The 26,068-nt window shown below is 41.0% G+C and overlaps 1 protein-coding gene across 15 annotated transcripts in view; it reads left to right on the top strand.

The window, feature by feature from the left end:
* Positions 1–26,068, top strand: part of med27 (mediator complex subunit 27) — a 521,819-nt gene that overhangs the window by 323,979 nt on the left and 171,772 nt on the right. For 12 of the 15 annotated variants that reach the window (XR_011340577.1, XR_011340572.1, XR_011340563.1 and 9 more), the window contains exons 7-8: positions 1,535–1,612; positions 5,725–5,963. Coding sequence is in view for 2 of the 15 variants with exons in the window: in XM_069886860.1 (XP_069742961.1) it covers positions 1,535–1,612; positions 5,725–5,859 (213 nt within the window). In the remaining 13 variants the exon portion in view is untranslated. Of the gene's footprint in view, positions 1–1,534; positions 1,613–5,724; positions 11,466–11,684; positions 15,476–26,068 lie in introns of those variants that run through there. The other 3 variants (XM_069886860.1, XM_069886818.1, XR_011340595.1) reach the window with 2 other exon arrangements.

Raw genomic sequence — 26,068 nt, 5'->3', positions numbered from 1 at the left:
CAGGCTTCTATCCAGTGCCTTGTGCAGTGAGCCATGGTGGTACTTTAGGGACTCAATCTGTTCATCTTTCTGAGCACAATGTTTTGTTAAATTCTGAGTGATATCCCACTGGCACTTCAGCATGGATATTAGCAACCATCGAGCTCCCCCCTGCCTTTGGGAAATCCCAATTCTTCCAAGAAGATGGCTATGTGGTGCTCAGTCTTTTCACCGTGGGGGTCCAGCCAGTCGACTCAGTCAAACGGTATCATGTAGACTGCCAGCCAAGCTGCAAGCTTGCTGAACCCATCTGTCCATCCAGGGAAGCCCTCACTTTCCCCTGCAACTCACGGGTCTCCACCTGCCACCCAGGTTGTGAGGAGGTACACACACACACACACACACACACACACACACACACACACACAGACACACACACACACACACACACACACACACACACACACACACACACACACACACACACACACACACACACACACACACACAAAAGCTCCTACATGGTTAGTTATTGTGCGTGTGTCTGGCCGAGGCTCTTCAAACCAAATGTTACGTGAGATTTAAATCAGGTTCGGTGGATTCACAAAGAAGTGAGGCCAGACACAGGCTAACAAACAAAGAATCTTTATTGTACACACAGGGAATTCGCCTCAGGGAAGATTCAAAACAACATGATTCTAAAATGGACACAGCGATCTCAGATACCAGTGGCTGCCTTCTCTTTCTCATTACACACATGCAGTAATATTCAGTAACTCTTACAAGACAGGGACTTCAACACACACTTCCGATTCCCTGTGCCAACAGGGTGCAGCTCAGTGCTAAGTATTCCCACATAAAACTACGGTCCCACTCTATGTGTAGTGTACACCTTACCAATGACTCCTCCAGCTACATTCACAGTTCGCTACCTGGCATAGTGCAGCATTCAGAGTCAGGACTAAGATGCACATGGTGGGCTTTTAAAGTACAGTAAGCGGGGGAGTCTGGCCCAAGTAATCAGGAGGTTATTTAAAGGTGCCAATGGACAGGTGTGCACTAATGGGTGGGCAGAATCCAACCTTGATTGGCAGGTGATGCGACTTCCAACTAGGTTCCAGATGGAGAGGTCACATGACCCTCCACCATCCCATCAAGTTCCAGCGGAGAGACCACATGACCCGCCACAATCCACACTATCACGGCTTATATAAACATTTGCAGCATGATGCTGCTGCAAAACAACAAATTTCATGACGTATATGACAATACTAATCCTGAAATTCTGATTCCGACGCTCAAAACCAGTTTTTTTTCCTCCCACTGATGCTGTTTGACCTGCTGAGTTCCTCCAGCAGATTATGAGAAGAATAAAGGAAAAATAGAAAGGAGAATAGAACATTATAGCAATGAATTGATGAAATAACATAGAGCCAAACGAATGTCATAAAACCTGATATAACTTTTGTTTCTCGTATAAATAAATGGTCAATTTTTTTTAAATGATAAGATTTTCCTTTTTAAAGCAATTTCTTTCCTTGTCGTTTTCTTTCAGGTGACAGATCATGCCACTACAGCATTGCTGCATTACCAGCTGCCTCAAATGCCAGACGTAGTGGTCAGGTCTTTCATGGTAAGTGGTACACAATCAGAAATTCAGCTAGATATCCCCCACCCCCCACATACACGAGTCTGTCCCCTAGCTATGTGATGTATATCAAATGTGTAAATTATATTCATGTAATGGATCCTCCAATAATTAAATAACTTAATGCAAATAACAGATAGTGAGTTCAGTGTCGATCAGTTCCACTAAAGATTAACTTCATCAGACATATCTCTCTAGTCTTCCCATTCAAAGTAATGTCTAACCATAAAATGCTCTGGCATAGTATACAGATAATCTGGTGTCATAATCACATTGGACGTCCCTGTTCAAAATGATGCTGCATAATATCATGAAAATGAAATTAACTAGTTGTAAAAATTTTCCAAGTAAGCTGTAAATACCAATGAATTCTAGGAGTTTTGTCTTCTGAAACCATTTCTTGCTTTTAACTACAGTAGTTCACTTTAAATACTATCCATTCATCTTCAACGCGACTACTAATGTTCGCCATCCAAGTGAGATGTTCATGGAAGAAGACATTTTTTTAAAATAATCTCTATTAGTTCTGCGTTTTTTTAGTTTATGGCAAAAATATTTTTCTAATTGTTGATCTTTTTCTTGTTTATCAGATATATGTGATATGCTTTGGTGTCATTGGAGATGGTTTGGGTAAAAATACCTGGTTGAGTTTGAAATTGAATAAATGAGGTGCAAGATTGAAAGGTTGTAAAACGTTCTGCTTTAACCAAAGGTTCTTTCATTATCTGAATTTATAAAGGGTATGGTTAGATCAAAAAATAATGTTCCATTTAAATGCAGGAACTGCTGGACTATTTTGTGCATTGGAAATCTCTCACTAAAACATCTTGTTTGTATCTAAATGAGCTGCAAAGAACTCTCAAATCATTCAAATGTATTCTTGATGAGCTGTATTGTAACTCTTCCAGGTTTTTTGTTTTTTTTTGTAAGAAAAGGTATCAATTAAATTTCTGAAATATAGAGACTAGCTAGTTTTTGCTTTTGCTTGTTGAACTTCAGTGCAACACAGTTACCGCACCAGCCATCAGGACCAGGATTTGAATCCCGTACCGTCTGTAAAGAGTTTCTGTGTTCTCCCTGTGTCTCTGTAGGGTTTCCTCATGGGCTCCGGATACCTCCCACCCTCCAAAAAATATACCAGGGGTTGTAGATCAATTGGGTATAATTAGGTAGCACGGGCTTGTGGGCTGAAAAGGCCTGTTACTGTGCTGTATGTCTAAATTTTTAAAATTTAATTTAAAATATAAATTTTATTTAAAATGTGTTCCTTTCTTTGCACTACATAGTTTTTGTATTATTGAACTTGGAACATGATGGATGAATGAATGCAGCCTCCAAAAAAGTTATCCTAATTTGTGGATAGGGCAAAAAAAAGTTAAAATATCAATGCTCAAACCTATCTCAGCTAATTTAGTGAAGAAACGAAAAAGCACACAAAATGTACAAGATGATTGTGCGTGTGTGTGTGTCAGGTGGAGAGGATGAGTAAAAGGAATGTCATTAGTCTGTTTATTTAGTACTGTTCTCTTCTTTGATGGACTATGTTACAATAGCAGTGACAGAGTTAATGTTGGCATTAAACTTGAATTATTTTAAAAGAAAACTTAATTTACTTTCTGCTGCTTTCATTTCAGTGGCTCCACATTTAATAACAATCTCATCTGCAAGATTAAAATATAGCAGTTTCAGGATCTCTACTTTACCAATAGGATCCTTAAGAGCTTTAGTGAAACTTACCATTTCTCAGGCATCTTGGTTCAGAAGGATGTACAAGTTATTAATGAGCTTTTTAGCTGAATCCCACAGATAAAATAATGAATTAAAAAAGCTTTGTGTGTAATAAACAGGCCTGAAGTTTGAACCTGAATGGGATTTCTATTTCTCAGCTATGTTGGATGTTATATTGGGTTCTCGTGGAAATTAATTACTGAATGATGACTTTTTTACACTTTTCACCAATATCATCAATGCCACAGAGATTTTGTTAATCAATGCCATATCAATGCACTTGAAATCATGAAGGCCAATGGAGTTGTTTCCCTTACACTGTTAGACAGATCTCTCACTAGTTGTATTCTCTATAAGGCTTTATTCTGCTGTACTTGCTGGTTAACGCACAAAGCAAACATTTCACTGTACCTCAGCATGTGATAATAAATGTAAACTCTAAACTTGAAAGTAATAATAGGCCTACTCTTTGTTTGCAACATGGAACCGGCCTTGTCGCAATCTTTTTTGTGTACATGCCCTCAGCTTTTTATCTACTGCACTGAAGAATGCATTAGAGTTGCTTCCTGCACTCATCACCTTTGCCAGCAACATCCATCCTGCCCTCAAATTTGTCTATTTCAACAACCTCCACATCCAACATATCCTTTGCCATTACAGCCAGTTCCCAGTGTGTCCCACCACCAGACACATCTTCTCTTTTCCCCTGCTTCTGCTTTTTGTTCACTCTCTGGTCTGTTTATTATCCTTCCACGTCCTCCCCCCCCCCCCGCCCCCCCCCCCCCGGTCCCTGGCACTTTGCCTTGCAACCATAGGAGGTGTATCACCTTCCCTTCACCTCCTTCATTACCACCATCCAGAGACTTTGAGAGCCCTTCAAAGTGGGACAGGTTCACCAGAGTTCTTCTAAACTGGTGTAATGCATTTTGTTCTCATGATGTGGCCTGCTCTACATGGGGGAACCCAAGCATAGACTGGGTGATTCTTTTGTAGAGTACCTTTGCTCTCTCCACAACAGCAATCTTAAGCTTCCACTGTCTGCCATTTTAACTCTCCTTCCCAATCCACACTAGCCAATCAGTCCCTACCCTTTTCATTACTACAAAGAGGCCAAATGCAAATTGGAAGAACAAAATCTAATAGCGCAGGTAGCTTACAACCTGGTTAGTGTAGCAGTTAGCACAATGCTATTACAGTGTCAGCGACTCGGTTTCGAATCCACCACTGTCTGAAAGAAATTTGTACATTATCACCGTATCCATGTAGAGATCCTCCGGGTGCTCTGGTTTTCTCCCATGTTCCAAAGATCTATGGGGTTAGGAGGTTAAATGGTCACATGGATGTTATTCAGTAGCACAGGGCAATGGGCCTGTTACCATGCTGTTTCTCTAGAATAAAAAACAGTGTTCTAATTTTAATAAATATATTGAATTTTTCAATTTCAGGTTATTCCCACCTGGTTCTGTCTGTTCATCATCTCCTTTTCCCCCCACCCCAGTTCCACCTATCAGCTGTGAGCCTCTATCCCACTCCTCTGTCATACTGCTGTACACCAGGAATGTTTTTCTTCCTTCTCAGGTCTAATACAGGGTTTTGTCACAAAATGTCAACAAACACCCTTTCCCTCCATATCTGTTACTTTACCTGCTGAGATTTCACAGTTTTATTTTTTGATCCTGATTCCAGCACCTGTAATTTCTTTTGTCTTCATGTTTCACATTACACTTCTGTACCGACACCATGAACCCTTTTGGATCTAGGTCTCCTCATTTTTTTTTTGTTTTATTTTAAGTGGAAAATTATGCATATTAACATTTTGATAAAGTAGATTTTCAATGGAGTTGATTAAACATTATATAATTGGTTTGTATGTCCCCATAAGACTTGAGTAAAATAAAAATCAGCCTTTTTTGGTGATCACCAATTTGATTAATGTCAATCCCTCTAACTATTGTGTGGAATCCAAGTCAAGCATATCCTACAGAAGCACAGATTTTACTTGTGTTTGCAGAATTTTCTAAGCACTGGCCAAGTCCTTCATCTGACCTTTTATTTTGGTAAAACAGAATTAATTGTGGAGGATGTGAGCTCAGCAGTTGTAAAAGACAGGTGTATCAAGTGGCATCTTCCAGTCAATCCTGTGTGACTGCTGTATTTTAATTTGTGAAATTTCAAGAGAAGATCTATAAAAAAAGCTTGAGTGGAACATGAAGTGGCATAAGCTGTTATTCCTGTTTTAAACTTGTTGCTAATCTGGAGGCTTTTTTTGTGGAATGAAATGAAAAATCAATGTTACTTTATTGGAAAATTAAAAGGCCTTTTATTTAAATAAAAGCTGCTGATCTTCTATCTTTCTGACTTTTTTCCAGACTTGGTTGCGAAGTTACATTAAATTATTCCAGGCTACATGTCAGCGGTGTGGAAAATTTCTACAGGATGGACTGCCTCCCACGTGGAGAGACTTCCGTACACTTGAGGCCTTTCATGATACTTGCAGGCAGTAACGTTTGGCTTCAGGCCCTGGTTGCAGCAAATAGTGATGTGTGCACCACAGTATTTGAACGACAGTGATTTGATACGGAAGGATTTTTAAACTATTTCTTTCAAGGTAGAAAGATTCTTCCAACATCTTTGTATTCAGGCAAATTTATTGTATAAGAAAAGACTCCAAAATGTTATAAATGGTAATACAAACAGGATATGTAAATCATTTGATTTATCATTTTTAAGGGTAAATTTTAAAAAATTAAATCATGGTTTGCATGTGTATATTCGGACTTTTTAAAATATTTTCATTTTTGCTCCCAAATTTAATTCACATCATGTTCCTTTATTTGAGAAAAGGGTCATAGCAATAATCAAATAAGAAATTCATAATGATCTCTCATTTAGGTATTCAGTTATTGCTGTTTACAGCAACTGTGTTTCCAAGGGTTATGTCTCTTTGCTTTTAGATCAGTTCTTGTTCTCACCAATGAAGCTCTGAAATGCATTTCACTTCTATGTCGTATTCTAATTTCACTGATGGCAAAAAGATAATTCTGGAAACTACAGCTTGCCAATTATAAAAGTTAAGTTAGCATCTCATCTCGAGTTTCAATTTCATCCTAGATATTTGAGGAAGAGCACATACAGCACTATTTTTGATATCTGGGGAAATTAATGTAATTAATTTTTCAATTTGATCTTAAGACTGGTTGAGGAGTGAATGGGGATGATAGTGTGGAAGACTTTTTTGGCAATCATGTTTTGGCATGGAATTCAAGAGTGTTCTCAAAATTGTGTTTCCGATCTTTACATTGCTTTTGGGGAGTCAACAATCAGAAACTAGACTTATTTGTGGAGTTACAATAGAAATTTGTAATGTGAATTGGCCTTTATTGCCTGTCATATGAGTGGCTTCTGATGTTTAATATAGGGATGCCATCAAGGGTTGCAGAATATTTCTCATTATTTCTCAGTTTTGGCCAAAATAGTGGTTGCATTTGCCCAGCTATTCCATATCTATTTAATCCATGTGGTCATAGTGGCCACTGAGTTCTGTTATTTGAACTGAATTCCTGTATATCTGTCACACAAGGTTAAGGTACAAGTGTCTTTGAAAGCATGACTTACAAATGGAATGTTAGTTTAATTATTTATATAAATCTCATTCTGTTGTAATCAAGATTAATTTGATAGAACCATAGAACGCTGCAACACAGAAAACAGGCCATTCTGCCCCTCTAGTCTGTGCCGACCATGATCCCCCAGTCCCACTGACCTGCTCCCATACCATAATCCTGCAGTCCTCTCACATTCATGTACCTATTAAATTTACTCTTAGAATACACAATTGAGCCTGCATTCACCACATCAGATGGTAGCTCATTCTGCTCTCTCACCACCCTCTAAGTGAAAGCTTCCCCTTAAAGTTCTCCTAAACTCATCTTAAAATTATGACCTCTCGTACTTGTCTCCCCCAATCTCAGTGTAAAAAGCATCTACTCTGTCTATAACTCTCATAACCTTGTAAACCTTGATCAAATCTCCCCTCATTCTTCTTTGCTCCAAGGAATAAAGTTCTAACCTGTTTAATCTTTCCACGTAACTCAACACCTGAAGACCCGGCAACATCCTAGTAAATTTTCTCTGCACTCTTTCAATCTTAATGATATCCTTCCTGTAGTTAGGTGCCCAGACACGATATTCCAAATTTGGTCTTATCAATTTCCTAAACAACTTCAACATAACATCCCAACTCCTATACTCAATACTTTGATTTATAAAGGCTAAGATACTAAAAGCTTTCTTTACATTCCTGACCACATGCGATGCCACCTTCAGGGAACAATGTATCTGCACTCCTAGATCCCTTTGCTCCTCTGCACTCCTCAGTGCCTTATCATTTACCGAATATCTCCTACCTTGGTTTGCCTTTCCAAAATGCAACACCTCACACTTGTTTACATTGAACTCCATCTGCCACTTTCTGGCCCTTTCTCCTAGCTGGTCCAGATCCCTCTGCAAACTTTGATAGCTCTCCTCCCTGTCCGCAACGCTTCTATCTTTGTGTCATCAGCAAACTTGCTGATCCAATTCACAACATTATTGTCCAGATCATTGATGCATACAACCAACAACAGCGGTCTCAACACAGATTCCTGAGGCACACCACTAGTCACAGGTCTCCAATCCGAGAAGCAACCATCCACTACTATCCTCTGCCTTCTCTCACACAGCCAATTTCAAATCCAGTTTACCACCTCTCCTTGAATACCTAGTGTCATAAGCTTTTGAACTAACCTCTCATGTGGGACCTTGTCAATAACTTTACTAAAGTCCATGTAGATAATATCCACAGCCTTTCCTTCATCCACCTTCCTGGTAACCTCAAAAAAATTCCACAAGATTTGTTAAAGAAGGCCTACCACAAACAAAGCCATGCTGACTATCCTTAATCAGCCCATGACTATCCAAATACCTACATATCCTGTCTCTCAGAACTCCTTCCAATAATTTACCTACTACTGATGTCAGGCTCACTGGCCTATAATTATTTTTAGAGCCTTTTTTTAAACAATGGGACAACATGAGCTATCCTCCAATCCTCTGACATCTAAGAACATTTTGAATATATCAGTCAGGTCCCCTGAAATTTCTACACTAGTCTCTCTCAAGGTCAGAAAGAATATCATATCCAGCCCAGATGATTTATCTATCTTCATTCTATGTTAGGCAGCAAGCACCTCTTTCTCCTTAATCTCCATCTGTTCCATAACTCTTCTGTTTTGTTCCCTTCCTTCCTTATCCACTATGCCAGTTTCGTGAATAAATATTAATGCAAAAAAACTTTAAGATCTCCCCCATTTTGTGAGGCTCATTAAGGTGCCAGTCCTGTCCATCCTACAACCAAGTCTCACTTATAGCGACAATATCATAATCCCACATGTCAATCCATGCGCAAAGCTTGTCAGCCTTTCTAACAATACTCCTTGCAATAAAATAAATACATGTGAGAAAATTTCTGTCATGTACAAACCTTTGATTTTTGTCTATACATGTGGTCCTCACATGACCATTATCCTCCTCCTTCCCACTAACTGCTCTAACATACTGGTTCCTCTTCCCCTGCAAATCTAGTTTAAACTCATCAGTACAAGGCTCACAAACTTTCCCACCAGGATATTAATCCCCTTCCAGTTCAGATACAATCCGTACTGTTGGTACAGATCTCAGCTTCCTTGGAACGGGTTCCAGTGATATAGAAACGTGAAGCCCTCCCTCCTTCACCATGTCTCCTGCCTTATCCTCCTAATACTAATCTCTCCAGCATATGATACAGGAAGTAATTCTGAGATCACTACCCTGGAGGTCCTCTTCTGCAGCCTATCACCTAACTCTCTGAACTCAACTTTCAGGATCTCCTCACTTTTTCTACCTATGTCATTGGTCCCTACATGGACTACGACATCTGGCTGATCATCCTCCCACCTAAGAACGTTGTGAACTTGATCTGAGATATCCTGTACCCTGGCACCAGGGAGTCAACATACCATCTGGGATTCACAATCTCCTCCACAAAACCTCTCATCTAACTTCCTAACCATGGAATCCCCTATCACTATAGTACACCTTTTTTTTTCCCCCTTCCCTTCTTAGCCACAGTGACAGGGACCTGTTTGCCATGGCTTATGTCCTGTAAGTAATCCCCCTCAACAGTATTTAAAGTGACATATATTTTTCAGGGGGACACCCACCGGGTAGCCTTACCCTACCTGCCTGCTCCCTCTCTTAACTGTAACCTAACTACCTTCTACCTGTCTCCTCATGTAATAGTCTCCCTGTAACTCCTATCTATCACACCCTCTGCCTCCCAAATGCTCCAGAGTTTATCCACTGCCTGCTCCAAAGCCTCAACACAGCTTGTCAGGAGCATGAGCTGGATGCACTTCTCACATTTGTAATCATCAGGGAAACTATCGACTTCCCTAACAATTCACATCATACAAGAGGAGCATGCCATTACCATGGGCTCCATTCTCCCACTCTCTTCTCTCTCTACCCCACTCTCTCTATCTCTATCCCACTCACTCTACCTCACAACTCTCTGCCTATTTATGCTGGTAGTGTGGCTCCTGGAGAAGGAAAAAAAAGCAAAGAAAAACCTGCAGCCAATTAGAGGAGAAAGCTTTGGAAAGTTCCTCCCCGACTCCCTAGCGGCAATCAAACAAAGCTCCAGATCTCTGAAAATAGTGATATGCCACCAGCAATACCATTTCTAATATTTTATAGCTATTGTATTCTATATCCAAAATTAGACCGGTCTCTCTGGCCTGGACTTCTCCCTACTGGGCCTGGGCTCCACACCACTCTTCTCATGCAGGCCACTCGACTCTGCTTTGTCTGCAGACGCTGCTCGCCTCAGCCTCCTCTTCATCCATTGACACTGTCAACCTCCGCTCTCACAGTTGCTGCTGCCTACCCGCTCACTGCCACTGCTGCCAACCTCCGCTGCTGATGTTGAATTTGAACATAGAATTTCTCCTTTATTTGAAAAGCGCTGAGCATTTTGGAATTTGGATTTTTTTTTAATGCTAAATTGAACTGATAAATAATTATATTACTAGTTGAGTACTTTATTCAGAACATGTGCTGGTTAGGTGAGTGCAACGTGACTAGGGTGAGATTGGTAAATTAGTTTCCTTCAGCAATTATTTATACTGTCTCACAAAGGTGGTGAATTGCCTTTTCTGACTTCCTATATCTACTGACCAATTTGGCATTAAATTTGTGCTGTTTTTTTTTAGCAATTAACCAGGTGTGCCGTGCTAATTTTTAGGTGCCGGAGCTCACCAAAAATGGCAGCAAAGAGATGCTGGAGCCACCCTATAAGGTGCCTGGAGCAGCGCTCCAGTGAGCTCCGACAGCACTGCACCCCTGTAATTAAGTCAAAATGGGAAATTGCAGCAGAAGTTTTTCTCCCTTGGCTTGATCATCTTAAGTAGCTACAGCAATGAGCTTTACTCCCAAATAAGGTCAAAAGTGAGGATGTTTCCTTGTATCGCAAAATGTTCATTTTTCATTTGGATAATGAAATAGGATCTGAAAACATTGAGTCACTGGGCTGATGAACAGGTCTTATGTCCAATAAAGAGAATGCAACTATCTCCCTTTGAAGTTCAATGCCACTCTGACATATCACTCTCTCTCAGCATCACTATTGACCAACTGGATAATTGCATAAATATGTAGCAACAAAACCATTTCAGGGGTGAGTACCCTGCAGTACCTGACTCATCTTCTCAGTCAATAAAGCCTTTTAAGTACAAAAGGAAACAGAGTAAGATACTGATTGGCATTCAATCTAATCATGGTTGATCTGACCCAGGGCTCCACTTCTCTCTTGTGCCTGTTCCACATATCCTTCAATTCCTTGATCATTCAAAAATGTATCGACTTCCATTTCAAATACAATGATATAGTTTCCACACTCTTTGGGGTAGAGAATTAGAGATTTATGACAGCTTTCTTATCTTGTAACTGCAGTACTTCTTTCATTCAAGACGCTCCCACGAGTGGGAAAATCTGAACATTTGTTTCAATAAAAACACTCATTCAAAATTATAAAGTCTACACATGTAATTCTTTTTTTAGCTGTTTGTGGTTAAACAACCATCTCTTCCCAGAAATTAGCTTTGTGATTCTCTTTTGAGCTGCCTCATATTCAAGTATATTCTTTCTTGAATAAGGGGAATCAAATTGTACACATTATAAAAAATTGCAGCCTCATTAACATCCCGCACAATTGTAACAATATTTCCCTATTTTTAATATTTCCTACCCTAAGCAACAAAATGGAGTAAAACATGAAAGTCTACATACGCTGTGATTGAAGTAAAAACACAATGCTGGAGAAACTCAGCAGGTGAATCAGATACTTATATAGCAAAGGTAAAGATACATAACCAATGTTTCAAGCCTGAGCCCTTCATCAAGGCATGAGCAAAATGTAAGGAAACATGGAAGACTGCAGATGGTGTGATGGTAGTAAAAACACAGAAATGCTGGGGAACTCAGCTAGTCTCGCCGTGTCCATAGGAGATAAAGATGCATTACTGATTTTTCAAGCCTGAGCCCTTCTTCAAGGAATAAGCAAAAATCAGGAAGGCATTGGAATTAAAGAGAAAGGTGGAAGAATGGGAGGGGGAGGAGTCGAGACCAACAGGATAAAAGGTGTCAATCGGATATGATAAGAAGAAACGTGAGAATTAGTTTTGGCTATGTGAAAGGAGAGCAAGGGAAAAAGAAGAGAGAGAGAGAGAGAGACAGAATGAGAGGAAAGGAGACAGCGGGAAAGAGGAAGGGGAGAGGGGTTTAACAGAAACTGGAGAAGTGGATGTTAATGCCATCCAGAAGATGAGGTGTTGTTTGTCCAATTTGCAGGTGGTCTTAGTCTGGTAGTTCATGAGACTATGGACAGACATGTCAGCAAGGAATTGGGATGGGGAATTGAAATAGGTGGCCCACTGGGAGATCAACACTACTGTGGTGAACATAGGAATGGTGCTGAATAAATCGATCTCCAAGTCTAACCCCAGTCTCTCTGATGAATGGAGACCACTATGGGGAGCACCGAATGCAGTAGATAAGCCCTAAAGATACACAAATGGTGTTGTTTCACTTGGAAGAACTGTTTGGGACCCCAAATGGTGTTGAGGGAGGAGGTGTGGGCGAAAGTGGAGCATTACCTGTGGTCAGAGGGGTAGGTGCGAAGGTGATAATTGGTAGGGGGGGGGGGAGACTGGACAGAGGAGTCACGGAGGGAGCAGTCCCTGTGGAAGCCAGAGAGGGGAATATGTGTCTGGTGCAGGGATCGTGTAGTAGGTAGCAGAAATTATAGCGGAGGATATGTTGGACTCGGAAGCTGGTGGGGTGGATGGTGGAATCCTGTCCTTGCACACGAGGGGAAATGGGTCCAGGATAATGGAGGATATGCATGAGGTAAAAGTTATTGGTATAGAGGGAAAGTCATGATGTTTGAAAAAGGAAGGCATCTCTGATTATCTGGCATGGAAGATCTGATTTTGGGAGCAGGTGCGACAGAGGAATTGAGAGAAAGAAATGGAACCGTTACGGTGAAAGGGTGTGAAGAGATATAGTTGAGGTACCTTTGAGAGTTAGTTGGTGTGTAGAAGATGTCTATTGAGAGTTTTTCTCCTGAGATGGAAATAGATCAAGAAAAGAGAGATTGTTGCTAGAGATGGACCAAATGAATTTGAGGTCAGGGAGAAAGATGGAAAAAAAGTAGATAAAGTTGACAAGCTCTTCATGTGTAATGAGGCAGCACCAAAGTAGTCGTTGATGTAGCAGAGGAAGAATTGAGGGTCTTTTCCTTTGTAGGCTAGTAGCAAACAAAGAGACAGTCATGGCTGGGGCCCATGCGTGTACCCATGACTGGCTACGCCTTTGACATGAAGAAAATGTGATGAGTTAAAACAGAAGTTATTGAGGGTGAGGACAGGTTCTGCCAGCCAGAGAAGGAGGTGATGGAGGGGGATTTTTTGGGTCTATTGTGGAGAAAGAAATGAAGGGCTTTTGAGCCCTTTGGTATGGGGGATGGAGGTGTATAGTGATTGGATGTTCATGGTAAATATGAGGCAGTTAAGTTCAAGGAACTTGAAGTTGTTGAAGTGATGGAGGGCATGTGACGTATCCTAGATGTAGGTGGGGAAGGACTGGACGAGGGGAGACCAAACGGAGTTGAGGTAAATCAATACCTATTCAGTGGGGCAGGAGCAAGAGGAAACAATCAGTCTGCAGGACAATTGGGTTTGTGGATCATGGGTAAGAGGTAGATATGGGCAGTGCGGAACAAGGTGTTCAGGAGGAGGAAAAGGATTTAAAGCAGGAGAAGGGTTTGCAGGAACCTAGTGGGACTATTGAGACCCTTCCTCTCCATCTCTGCCCACATGGTCACCCATCCGGCCTGAGGGGTAAGGTGACTTCTCCCTGCCCAGCATGACGGGGAATGGGGACCTCTCCCTTCCCAATGGGATGGGGCATGGCAACCTCTCCCTGACCAACAGGACAGGGACCTCACCCTGCCCCGGGGACGGGGTCCTCTCATTTTCCCGGAGGATGGGGACCTCTCCTTTCCCAGCAGGACAGGGGATGGGAACTTCTTTCCAGCAGGACAGGGCTGGGGGACGCGACCTCTTCCTTTCCAGCAGGACTGGGATGGTGACCTCTCCCTGCCCAGCAGGATAGGGGAATGGGCCCACCTATTTAATCAGTGATTTCTCTTCAAATCAGTGATTTCATTTCAAATAATACAACCAAAGGTGATAGCAATTGTTTGAACTTTTTTAATATGTCTATGTTTTTAGACATCATTGTACTGTGATTTTGCATAATCAGGTTTTATTAATAAATGAAAACCTAATGTGTTCCTTTGCTGCAGGGATATTTTGGTATGTTATTATTCGTGCAAAATTTGTGGAAAACTTGTAATGTAAAATTGTTTTGAATGAAATCTCAGCAAAATGAAAGGGAAAAGGTAAACTTGCATTTGTAAATTGAATTGTAAAATCACAATGCCGGAGGTACTCAGCAGGTCTCACAGTGTCCATAGGAGGTAAAGGTGTATTACTGACATTTTGGGCCTGAGCCCTTCTTCAAGGTATTTTTACCTCCTGTGGGTGCTACAAAACCAGCTGAGTTCCTCCAGCATTTCTATTTTACCAAAGTCACAGCGTCAGAAGAAGGGTGAGGTCTATTGGGCAGGGGACAAGGTTGAGGTGGGGAGACCTCACTAAAGCTCAGCTAGGGCCTGGGTAGTTAATCCGCCACTGAAGCTCAATCCTTTAGCTCACCAGTCCCAAGGTGAAGATTTACGTCAGGAGCTTGATCTTGTAGGCCACCAGGGCCAGGGTGGGGACACACCTCCTCCCTCACCACCATTCGGGATCCCAAACAGTCCTTCCAAGTGAAATAAGGCTTCACTTCTGAATCTACAGGGGTCATCTACTGCATCCGGTGCTCCAGTTGTGGTTTCCTCTACATCGGGATACTGGGTGCAGACTGCGAGATTTCTTCATTGAACACCTTGGCTCTGTCTGCCACAATGGCTTGGATCTCCCAATATCCACCCATTTCAATATCCAGTCCCATTCTCTTTCTGATATGTCTTCCCATGGTGTCATGCACTGCCAGACCAAGACCACCCAGGAACAACACCTCATCTTATGGCTGGACAGCTTCCAACCAGATTGCATTAACATTGACTTCCCCAATTTCCATTAAATCCCTCCTCCCTTCTTCCCTCCTATCTCCTTTCCTCTAGCTCAGTCTCTCTCTTCCCTGTTCCCTCTGTCTCCTTTCACAGAGCTAAAATCAATTCTCATCTTTCCCCTTATCCAATTAAAACCTTGTATCCCATTGGTCCGGGCTCCTCCCTCTCCTATTCTTCCACCTTTCTCTCCCTCGTCTTTAATTCTGATGCCTACTTGCTTTTTGCTTTTCTCGTGAAGGGCTCAGGCCCAAAGCATCAATAATATATCTTTACTTCTATGGACCCTGTGAGACCAGTTGAGTTCCTCCAGCATTTATGTGTTTTTACTATGAGCAAAATGTAGGCAGGTGCGGGGAGGGGTGGGGGAGGAGCACAGGCCTACAGGCAAGACGTAATATAATAGGTGGATAAGGGAGGGAGGGCATAACAACAAACAAAGCTCTGTGAATGGAGAGGGGGTGAAAAGCTGGAGGAAAGGAGACAGAGGGATAGGGAAGAGAGGGAGAATAGGGAGAGGTCTAGCAGTGTAGCATAGATAAAAGGCTCATGCTCGACTGGAGGGAGAACAAACGCTTTTATTAGTGTACAACACAGGTAGGGTTCATGAACGGGCTTCAGAGGGATTCTGGGTTTAGGTGGAAAACCAGGGTTATATACGAGCCCCAGGGGGAGGAGCCAGGAGGTAGGACCAGTCGTCTGCAGAGCACACTTCTAGTGAATCCCAGTTCACCTTAAGCAGAAACCAGAGAAGTCAACGTTAATGGCATCTGGTTGGAGAGTGCCCAGGCAGAATATTAGGTTTTTGAGCAGAAACCAGAGAAGTCGATAAAATATTTAGCCATCAAAGCCAAAATACAGTTTAACGCTTTAATTACTTGGTGCGCCTACCTTTTTACTAACTTTTTGTGTACAAGAATATCTTGGTCCTTTGGACTCCATTCATTTGCATTCTCTCTCCATATAGATAATAATCTGACTTAATGATTGGACAAAAAGAAAAAAAATAGGCGGTGCTGCCAGAGTTGCTGTAACAGCAATACTGCTGTTGGTGTGGACCTGGGGAGAGCAGAGAACAGAGACACAGTGCTCTGCCATGGGGGTCCTACCACCCAGTCCTTCTACCTACAGCTCCGTACATGCTTTAAACGGCCTGTTAAAGGAGCCGATGGTGAATTATTTTAAATTCCTGCAACCGTGGAGTCAGGACCCAAGGTGGCAGCACCTGTGCTCAGTAGTGGCCCCGAGGGATTGCAGACTCCGGGGGAGTACCAGTAATGGGGAGAAACCCCCCACTGTTGAGAAGGAGAAGCAGAAGAGGTGATCCTAAAGACAGTGACCACGGTAGCGCTTTGCAGCTGAAGTACACACACAGGCAGCGAGCCGTTGGCGACTTGCAGCCAAAGAACCCACACAGGCTGCAGACTGCTGGGGATTTTGGTCAAAGGACTCACACCAGGCTAAGGGCTGCTGGGAACTGGCTGTTAAGAACCAGGTATCCAAACCGGGATTTGAGAGGATGCTGAGAGCAAGGAGGGCTCCAGAAGGACCCTGGGCATTAAAAGCTTCCTCATTGTGTCAGAGGTTTAGATCTGGGCTCGGGTTGCCGATGGTTTGAACTGAACTGGAGTCCTGTGTGACTGCAGAGACTGCAGAAGTTCTGGAGGCAAATCCACTAACCCTCAGTGATTGTGGGGGGACTCTCTTTTGCTTCTCTTTCTCTGACTGTAAGGAATGTTGGGCAATGCAAATACTAATAGCGAATCTTTGCCTTATGGCAGTCTAAAGGCAGTTGTGTATAATATATTTCTGTTTTATTACTTGACAGTAAATAGTATCTAATCTTTTGATTATTCCTAATGAAGTGCTTGACCTCACTCTTTGCCACAGTATACTTCATTTATACTTCATCTGCTGGTGCAGACCCAGGAGAGTGCAAAGCAGAGACACAGCCCTGCTCCAAAGAGCTCTCCTATCTGGTCCTAATGCCGGCATGTCTGTACAGGTTTTAAATGGCTTGTTAAAAGAGCTAATGATGTTTGTAAGTAAAGTTCTGCAAACGTGGAGGTCTGGGCCCAAGATGGCGGCATCTGTGCTCAGCAGCAGCCATGAGGGATTGAAAACTCCAGGGAGCAGTGGACTGGCACAGGACACCACAAACAGGACAAACACCCTTCCCCCCCTCCCCCCACCAATTGAGAAGGAGGAGCAAAGAAGGCAATCCCACAGGACAGTAACCACGGCAGCGGACCAGCGAGGGGCTCAATGGCTGAGGAGCCCGCGTGGGCTGCAGGCAACTTGCATTCAGGAGATCTGCACCTCCTGTGGGCTGCTGGAGACTGGCTCATGGGAACAAAGTTATTGGAGCCAGAATTCGAGAGGGAACTGTGGGCAAGAAGGGCTCCAAAAGGGCCTCAAGTGTTGATAGCTTCCTGGTCATGTCAGAGGTTTCGATCTGGAGTTTGGGTTGCTGATAAATTGAGCAGGAAATCAGTGTGTCTGCAGAGGCTGCAGGAGCATTGGAGGCAAATCCACAGACACTCTGATTCTGAAAGGACTCACCTTTGCTTCTCTTTTTCTCTTACTGTAAGGGGCTCCAGGCAACATTGATGTTGACTCTTTGTCTGCTTTATGGCAGGCAGAAGGCAATTCCGTGTAATGTTATGTTCTATGCAATAAAGGTATCTTGAATCTTAAATTTATCAAGTTTTTGTCACTCACTTAATCTGCATTCCCTTGTAGAATCCAAATATCTTCATCTCAGCATCTTCTTTGGCTTGGCTTCGCGGACACCAACCCTCTTTTCATCTCAGCATACCATCTCCAAAATGATACCTTACATTCTGCCCCCTCTTTCATTATTAATATATATAGTAAATAATTGAGGGCCAAGGACTGATGTCTTGAGCATTCCACTTGTAATCTTTCCAATCTATCAAAGAATATCTTAAAATTAGTCTTCCATTTGCTAATCTGTCTTCAGTCCATATTAATTTAACTTCCCCCTACTCCCCCCCCCCCCCCACCCCAATCACCTTTATACCCAAAAAAACTTGAGATTTCATGCACAAGTCTTTTGTACACCATCTTATTGAATGCTTTCCGGAATTTCAAAACCACAGTTTCCACAGGTTCCCTTATATCAACTCTATTTTTTAAATTCTCAAAGAACTTGTTCAACATGATTTCCCTTTCATAAAAGAACATTGGTGTGGTTTGAATGTTGTGAGTTTTACTAAATAACTAGTCTTATCCCTCTTAATTGCAGTTTCTTCCAAATAACAGATGCTCTGGTCTTTTTCTCTGCCTCCCTGGTTGAATATGGGAGTCACATTTACATTCTTCCAGTCCACTGGTGCTCCTGGAATGAGGTGATTTTTGAAAAGAATCAACCAGTGCTGTATTGATGCTCCCATCTACAACACACAAGACAGACATGTAACTGTGTACCCTTCACCTACCAGGATAAGTGCAGCTTCAGCAACAATTGAAACTTAAAACTGTCAAGGACATAGCAGCTGCTCCATAGGCACCTGATGCAGATTTCTATATATTTGCTTATAGTAACTATGTCTGAAGTCCATACCAATTAAGAATGTAACTTGCCAGGCTTTCAAACGTGTATTTCAATGTTGTAACTTCTGTCTACCCAAATGGACAATGGTCAACAGGCATCAGGATTTGCAAAATAAAACCATGCTGACTGGAAAAATCCATTCTCACCACTTCACCTTCCCCAGCCAAAATCCTTGGGCTCCTTACCTAACAGCAGGAGCGTATCAGTTTTCTGGCTCATTACATCCTTCTCAATGAATGTATTGTGCAATGTCCACAAACTGACCTTGAGTTAAAAAAGGTTAAATAGAGATGAAATGTGATGACCTGATCCATAAACAGAAAATAATGTGATTTTTTAAAAACTTTTTTCTTCCAAATTTCCCATTTACTGTCTACATTAAATTGTACAGTGTAGAAATGGGCCTTTTTTGTTCAGATGTCCATGCTGATTGTTGTTTACCCACACTATCCCTCTTGCTTGTATTAGGACAATGCTCTTTGTGCCTTTCAGTCTAAGTTTGCCATTCTCAACCTTTTATGGGCTATGGCTCCCCTAGAACTCTCCTCAAAGTTTATGGGCCCCTTTCCCTGTTAAGCAGCCAGGTTTGGTTTCTTCCATACTTCTCATCTACTGACTACATAAAAAAGCATTAAAAAAATTTGTGTAACCTGAGGTTAAAAGAGAACAAGGCTTTTACTTAAATGTGCTGTGTCCACCAGGGAGTCTGTAGGGTCCCCTTTAAGAATGACTGGTCAAAGTAACTATCCAAATGCCTTTTAAACAGTGAAATTGTATTTGCCTCTACCAACTCCTGTGGCATCTCGTTCCAGATAACCATCATCTTCTGTATGAAACAATATTGAATTACTATTGGTTTGTTGCTGGCATCTGAATCTTACCATATCATAAATTATTATTCACAATTTGACTGTGAAGGTGAATATTACCATGCTTTTTCATCATGGCAGCTTTGCATACAAATCCAGATGTAGCATTGGTCAATATCTGCGTTCTTTCTTGTGTTCCTATGATACTGGCCAGTTTCCTCTTCATATTTTACAAGTTGTAAATGTCAGTGTGGTTTTTCCATTAAGATAAGCAGATTAACTCATTTTAGACCAACCATTACCTTGGTAAACTTGCTAAAACTTAAGGAGGAACAACAATTTGTCTGCCCCTATTGAATGTAATATTTGGAACTTTAAAGTGGGAAATAGCTGAAATCTGGTCATTCTGATTTGCATTTTAGTTTGCAACTCCCAATTTAAATTATTAATCCTTAATAGCTGCAAAAATCCCTCCAATTATGATTTTTGGAGCATGTGTTACTAAAGGGAGAGTAGATTCAAATAATCCAATGGCCAGATGACAAAGAATCAGTAACTAGATTTGTTCATTCACGTGCTTTTTATATAATCCTTACATTCTTGTTCCTGAATATTTTTTTTAATTCAATCCCACCAAAGATCTAAAAGGACTTTTTCCACACTGTTCTTAAGAAATTTAGAATTCAAAATTTTTTTCAAGGTCCAGAAACTCAATTTTACATAATGGAAAACAGTTTGGTGCCCATTGTGACATCTGTGCCAAGAAACACCAAAACCACACAAATTTGTTCTCAAAAACAAGAAAAAATTGCAGATGCAAAGAATTAGAAACAAAAATGGAAAACGGAGCTGGTGTTCAAACAGGTCAGGCAGCTTCAGCTGAAACAGAAATGGAGTTCATAACCATTCATTTGAAAATGTTGCATTTAACTTGTTGATAAAAACTATTATTTGTAGCTACTCTCCATTTGTAAACTCTGATATTGTAGTATCTTCCCTTTACTGGGCTTTTATGCTGCTGTGATACCAAACATTAGATGAAGACCTAAGTTTCTTCCAATATTAAAGAGATCAATTTTCAATCAAACTTGTATCTGAAGTAAGTAACTCTTTCTTTTAATATCTCTTTTCCGTGCCAATCAAAGTCAGTGCAAATCTAAAGCTGTATTATGTATTAAGTTTAAAATTTATGCACAGAGAATAGTAAATTTCATATCACTCACTAAAATCTCATGGTATCAGAAGCACTTAAATTAATAAAGTGATGATGACTTATGTCAGTAATCTGGGCAGCTGTTAAGTATGTTTCAGTTGTGATCTGTAACTTGAATTCTCAATTAATTGAATGTGATTGCATTTCAGTCACAGGAGTCAACAAATGGAGCTTGGCTGTTTCCAGAACGTGTATACCACAATTGAGTCCCCATGTCCTCCCATTAGGCGAATATATAGTTATTGTAATCACATTATTGTCTCAACTATAGTATCTGCTCAGTAAACTTGTAGAGGATAGAGAACAATCCAAACTTCCTGCAAGTGTTTCAAATGCTTAGTCTTCCGAATGATTAATTCTAGCAATAATTAAAACTACCTCATCTCTCACTTTATTCTTGCCCATAGTTTCACTATCCTTTTATCAGAAAAGGCTTAAAATCCATGCAATTTAATAATGAAACAATAACAGAAAATAAAATTGCAGTGTGAAATAATTCAACAAAAGGTTTGGAATCTGAATAGAGTGAATGCAATTAAGGTGATAGTCTTGCTAAAATATATTAGAACAATCGCTGGGCTAATAAGTCTGTAATAAGTAAGATGTTGCAAAATCAACAGAGCCATTGTTCTGAATAAGGAAATCTTAATATGTGGTTCTGTGGACTTGAGTAAATATTTTAGGCATTTGTGTTAATACTGTCTCAGTACCCATCTTCTTTTCTCCATTCCTGATACATTGGTATTCAACCACTCCATTGGAAACAGCATTTGAAGGGCCCAGATTTTGCTGTCAAAATACTTATGGGACTGAAGGTTCATCAGCAAACAGATCTCTGCTACTTTAGGCAGGAGAGTGATACAAGGGTTATCTTCCAAAATTGTAGCCCTCTACTCTACAAGCATCTCGCTCTCTACCTTATCATTAAAATATTCTTGACCAACATGATGATTCTATATTTGCAAGGTTGATGCAAATTGAACTTGTCACAAAAAGCTGTAATTTCACATCCAGTAATCCTTTAATTATGTGACACTTTTTAATTAACTGCTAATCAAATCTTTAAGGTTTCAAAATGCTAAATTTAAAATTAAAAGTTGAACTTTTGTTGTCTTCTTTCATTCAAAGCAATCTTCATGACCTTTTTCTCTGCTCCTGTTTTGAAATTAAATTTACTCTGACCGATCTTTTCAATGCTGAACCTTCAATATTTTCATTGAGAAGATACACAGAGTGGTCGAAGTGACGTGGCCAGCTGTGTTTATTTATGAATGCTGCCCCCAATGTAATCATCCTTGGTGCATTCACATAGGTGCCAGATGCTCCATTTCTTTGTGTGTGCGTGTCACTGGGGGTGTGCGATCACCATCAGAGCTGAAGAAGGAACGTGAAAAGTCCATGTTTGGTATAGCAGTGCTATTTCTTTGTTTGAGGCAGAGATGTAGTGTTCAATAGAGGTACCTGCCCTGCAGTGGATTGGAAGCAATGGTCAGAAATAAGCTGCCTCTTTGGCAATTGGCAGATTAGTGATTTCATGTTAGAGTAACCTTTCATTCCCTTGTTTCACCTCTGCCTTCAAAATGTGGGCCTGTTTCAATTGGCCTATAGAAGAAACCATTCCACTGATGATGCTATAGCCTTGTTGACTCACTCAATCCTGGCCCATCTGGAGAATGACCCCTCATATGCTACATTGCTGTTCATTGACTTCAGCTCGGCGTTTAATATGATCATTCCCCAGAGGCAGGTCGAAAAGCTGTACTTGCTGGGACTCAACACCCCTCTCTGCAACTGGATCCTGGACTTCCTAATGGAAAGACCACAGTCTATCTAGATTGGTACCAGAACGCGCCACTGACTCACAACAGCATCACCAGATCCAGCTGCAACAATGTTATCAAGTTTGCAGATATCACAACAGTAGTTGGCCTCATCAGGAACAATGACGAGTCACTCTACAGAGAAGAGGTGGAAATTCTCATGAAATGGTGCAAGAGTAACAACCTGAGTCTCAATGTGGACAAGTCATTGGAGATGATCGTGAACATCAGGATGACCAGGTCTAACCACTCTACACTACACATCAATAACTCTGTAAAGTTCCTTGGAGTTCACTTAACTATTGGCCTGTTGTGAATACTCAACATCTCCTCACTTGTCAGGAAGGCGCAACAACGACTACATTTCCAGAAAAGACTGAAGCGGGCAAGGCTTCATTATTTCAACCTTCTATAGGAGCTCTATTGAGATCGTCCTGGCCAGCGGTATCACAGTGTGATACAGTTGCTGCAGAGAAATTAATCAGAGGTCAATCCACAGGACTGGGAGAGAGGATCACTGGAGTCTCCCTTCCCCTGCTCCCCATCAACATGATCTACCGGGGTCATTGAAGAGGGCATGCATACTCATTCTACCCTGCTTGCTGCATCTTTCAGCTCCTCCCATTGAGGAAGAGATGCAGGAGTATCAGAGCCAACACCACCAGGCTGAGGAACAACTTCTTCCCATGCTGAACGACCAAAGGAACTGCTCACACCAAGATTCTCATATGTACAAAGCAATATTTATTTGTATAGATGAAATACTTGTCTTTATGTGTATTTATGTCTGGTTGTGTGTCTGCATGTCTTTCACTGAGGACCGGAGATCAGTGTTTTGTCAGGTTGTAGTTCTTCAATCAGCTGACAATAAACTTGACTTGATTCAGACTCTGCTTCCATTTCTCTGTGAGAAAAGACTTGTCACTTACTTAAAATCCAAATTCTAATGGAAGATTAGTCAGGGTAAATTTTCCAATGCACCTTCAGACTCACAAGTGCTCAATTCCATTTCCAACTCCTTAGGCCAGTTCATTCCTACATGCAGCAAGAACTGAACACCATTCAGCTGTAGGCTAACAAGTGATGTTCAGGCTAGAGCAGACCAGAGACCATCTTGTAATCAGATACCCACTACTTGATGCCCCAAAGCATTTCCACTGATTACAAGACACATGTTGGAAGCATGATGGTATACTCTCCACTTGCTTGGATGAATGCAGCTGCAACAACTCTCAAGAAATGTAACACTACCCAAGACCAAGCAGTCCATGTGATTGGCATACCATCGGCTGCTCTTCCCTCCACCATTGGTGCCTAGTGTTTACTAAATGCAAAATAAACTGCACTTGTTCACCTGGACTCACAGGGTTTCAGAAGCAAGGGAAAGCCACTACCTGAATGTTCCACTTCAAGTTAGATAGCATCCTAACCTGGATGTTGCTAGGTCTGACTTTTGGAACCTTTTCATTAACAGCATTGTACCTTTATTAGAGTGACTTAAGATTCAAGATTCTATTTAATGTCCTGTGCACAAAATATGCAAAAAGCTTTTTCCGATGTTTGACCTGTAAAGGCACACAAAGGGGCACTATACGAGCAACCAAGAAAGGAAAAACAAAAGAGAATCTTCAAAGACATGGAATTTCAAATACCACCCCTTTCTATGCCCTGTAACCCAGGAGGCCATGCAGCTACAGTCTGGACAAGTGGTGTACTCAAGCCCATGACATCCAGGTTACCATCCATGGCCTCTGGTTCCGAACCTCTGAAGCAATCAAGAAGCTGTCATTGGCCAAGGCCCTTCAGGAGCCCTGCTTGCCTTCGGCACCCTCATGAATCCCTGTGCCAATATCTGATTCCCACGAGCCAGTCACGAGCAGCCTGCCTTGTGTGAGGCCTTCATCTGCTGAACCCTGTGGTAGTTTACTGCTGTGGTTTTCTAGCCTGTAGGTCCTCTCCCAGGCTTCTCCCTCTCTGCAAGGGAGTGTTATCTCATTCTGAAGAGTGATTTAAGAAGGTGGCTGCTCATCACCTTGTCAGTGCATTGGGGATGAGAAATAAATACTCACCTTACCAAAAATTAATGGGTATAATTCAATGAAAAAGGCAGTCAGAAATCTATGATCAAAATATCAGATGCTATCACAAAGCACATGCTTTCATGTGTTCTGTGTACATGTATTACTGTCCAATATGTTTTGCACAAGAAAATAAGTGCCACTCTGTTGCATTTTAATATTCAGGATCAACCTAACAGATAGATCTATTTATGGCATGATAAATCCGCAGGAACAATAAGTGCACTAAATTCTCTAAAGTACTCATATACTGAAAACAAACTAAAGTCAGTTTGCAAGTATAATTTCTACATCTATGGTTTCTTAAATAATGAATCATTTGTGTGATCAAGACATGGACCTTTACAACCTAGTGGATAAAACGGAATCCAACTGATAATTTGAGGGCTCAAAAGCAAACCCATGGGAAAATTCTCCAGGAATTCTTCTCATCCAAGGGCCTCTGAGGAACTATGCCTCGTGGGAAGTCTCCAGGAGATGATGGTCTTACTTCTAAATTTTATAAAGAATTTCAGTATTTATTAATTCCTTTATTGATGGATGTATTGAAACAGGTGACGGAGATTGGTTCTTTTCCGGATTCCTTTTCTAAAGCAATTATTACAGTGATTCTCAAGAAGGATAGGGATCCATTGAAAGCAGGATCTTATAGACCCATTTCTTTGAATGTAGATTATAAAATTGTTGCCAAGATTCTGACTAATAGACTAGCTAAATATTTACCAGATTTATTCATGTAGATCAAAAAGGTTTTATTAAAAATCGATATTCAGCAAACGGTATTATAAAAGTTGATTTCTTTAATTAATATTTCTCGGGAGCAGTCTGATCAACCAATGGTAATTTCTTTCGATGCAGAGAAGGCCTTTGATAGAGTGGAATGTAGTTTTATGTTTAAAGTTTTGGAGAAATTTAATTTTGGCTTTTTTCAATTGGTTGGATTAAGGCTTTATATAAAAGTCCTACTGCTAGAGTTGTGACAAATGGACAGGTATCTTCACTTTTTATGTTGTCTAGATCGACTAGGCAGGGCTGTCCTTTGTCACCAGCTCTATTTGTATTGGTTATTGAACCTTTGGCTCAGATGATTAGACAAGATAGTAAAATTAAAGGTATTAAGGTGAAAGCTGCTAAATATAAATTTATTTGCAGATAATGTTTTGATATATTTAACACAACCTTTGAAATCTTTGGAGAGTCTGCATGATAGATTGGAGCGGTACGGTGAAGTGTCTGGATATAAAATTAACTGGGAGAAGAGTGAAATTATGCCTTTAGCCGGAATGGATTATTTGCTTTGTAGGCATATTGTTAAATTTAAGTGGTCGGTTTGGATGAAGTATTTAGGTATTAGGATAAATAATAATTATAATCACTTAAATGAATTGAATTATCTATCTTTATTGTCTAAAATTAAATATGATTTGAATCAATGGAAAGATTTAC

Source organism: Narcine bancroftii, chromosome 1, assembly GCF_036971445.1.
Source record: "Narcine bancroftii isolate sNarBan1 chromosome 1, sNarBan1.hap1, whole genome shotgun sequence".
NCBI lineage: Eukaryota > Metazoa > Chordata > Chondrichthyes > Torpediniformes > Narcinidae > Narcine > Narcine bancroftii.
This window is presented reverse-complemented; position numbering and strand designations above follow the sequence as displayed.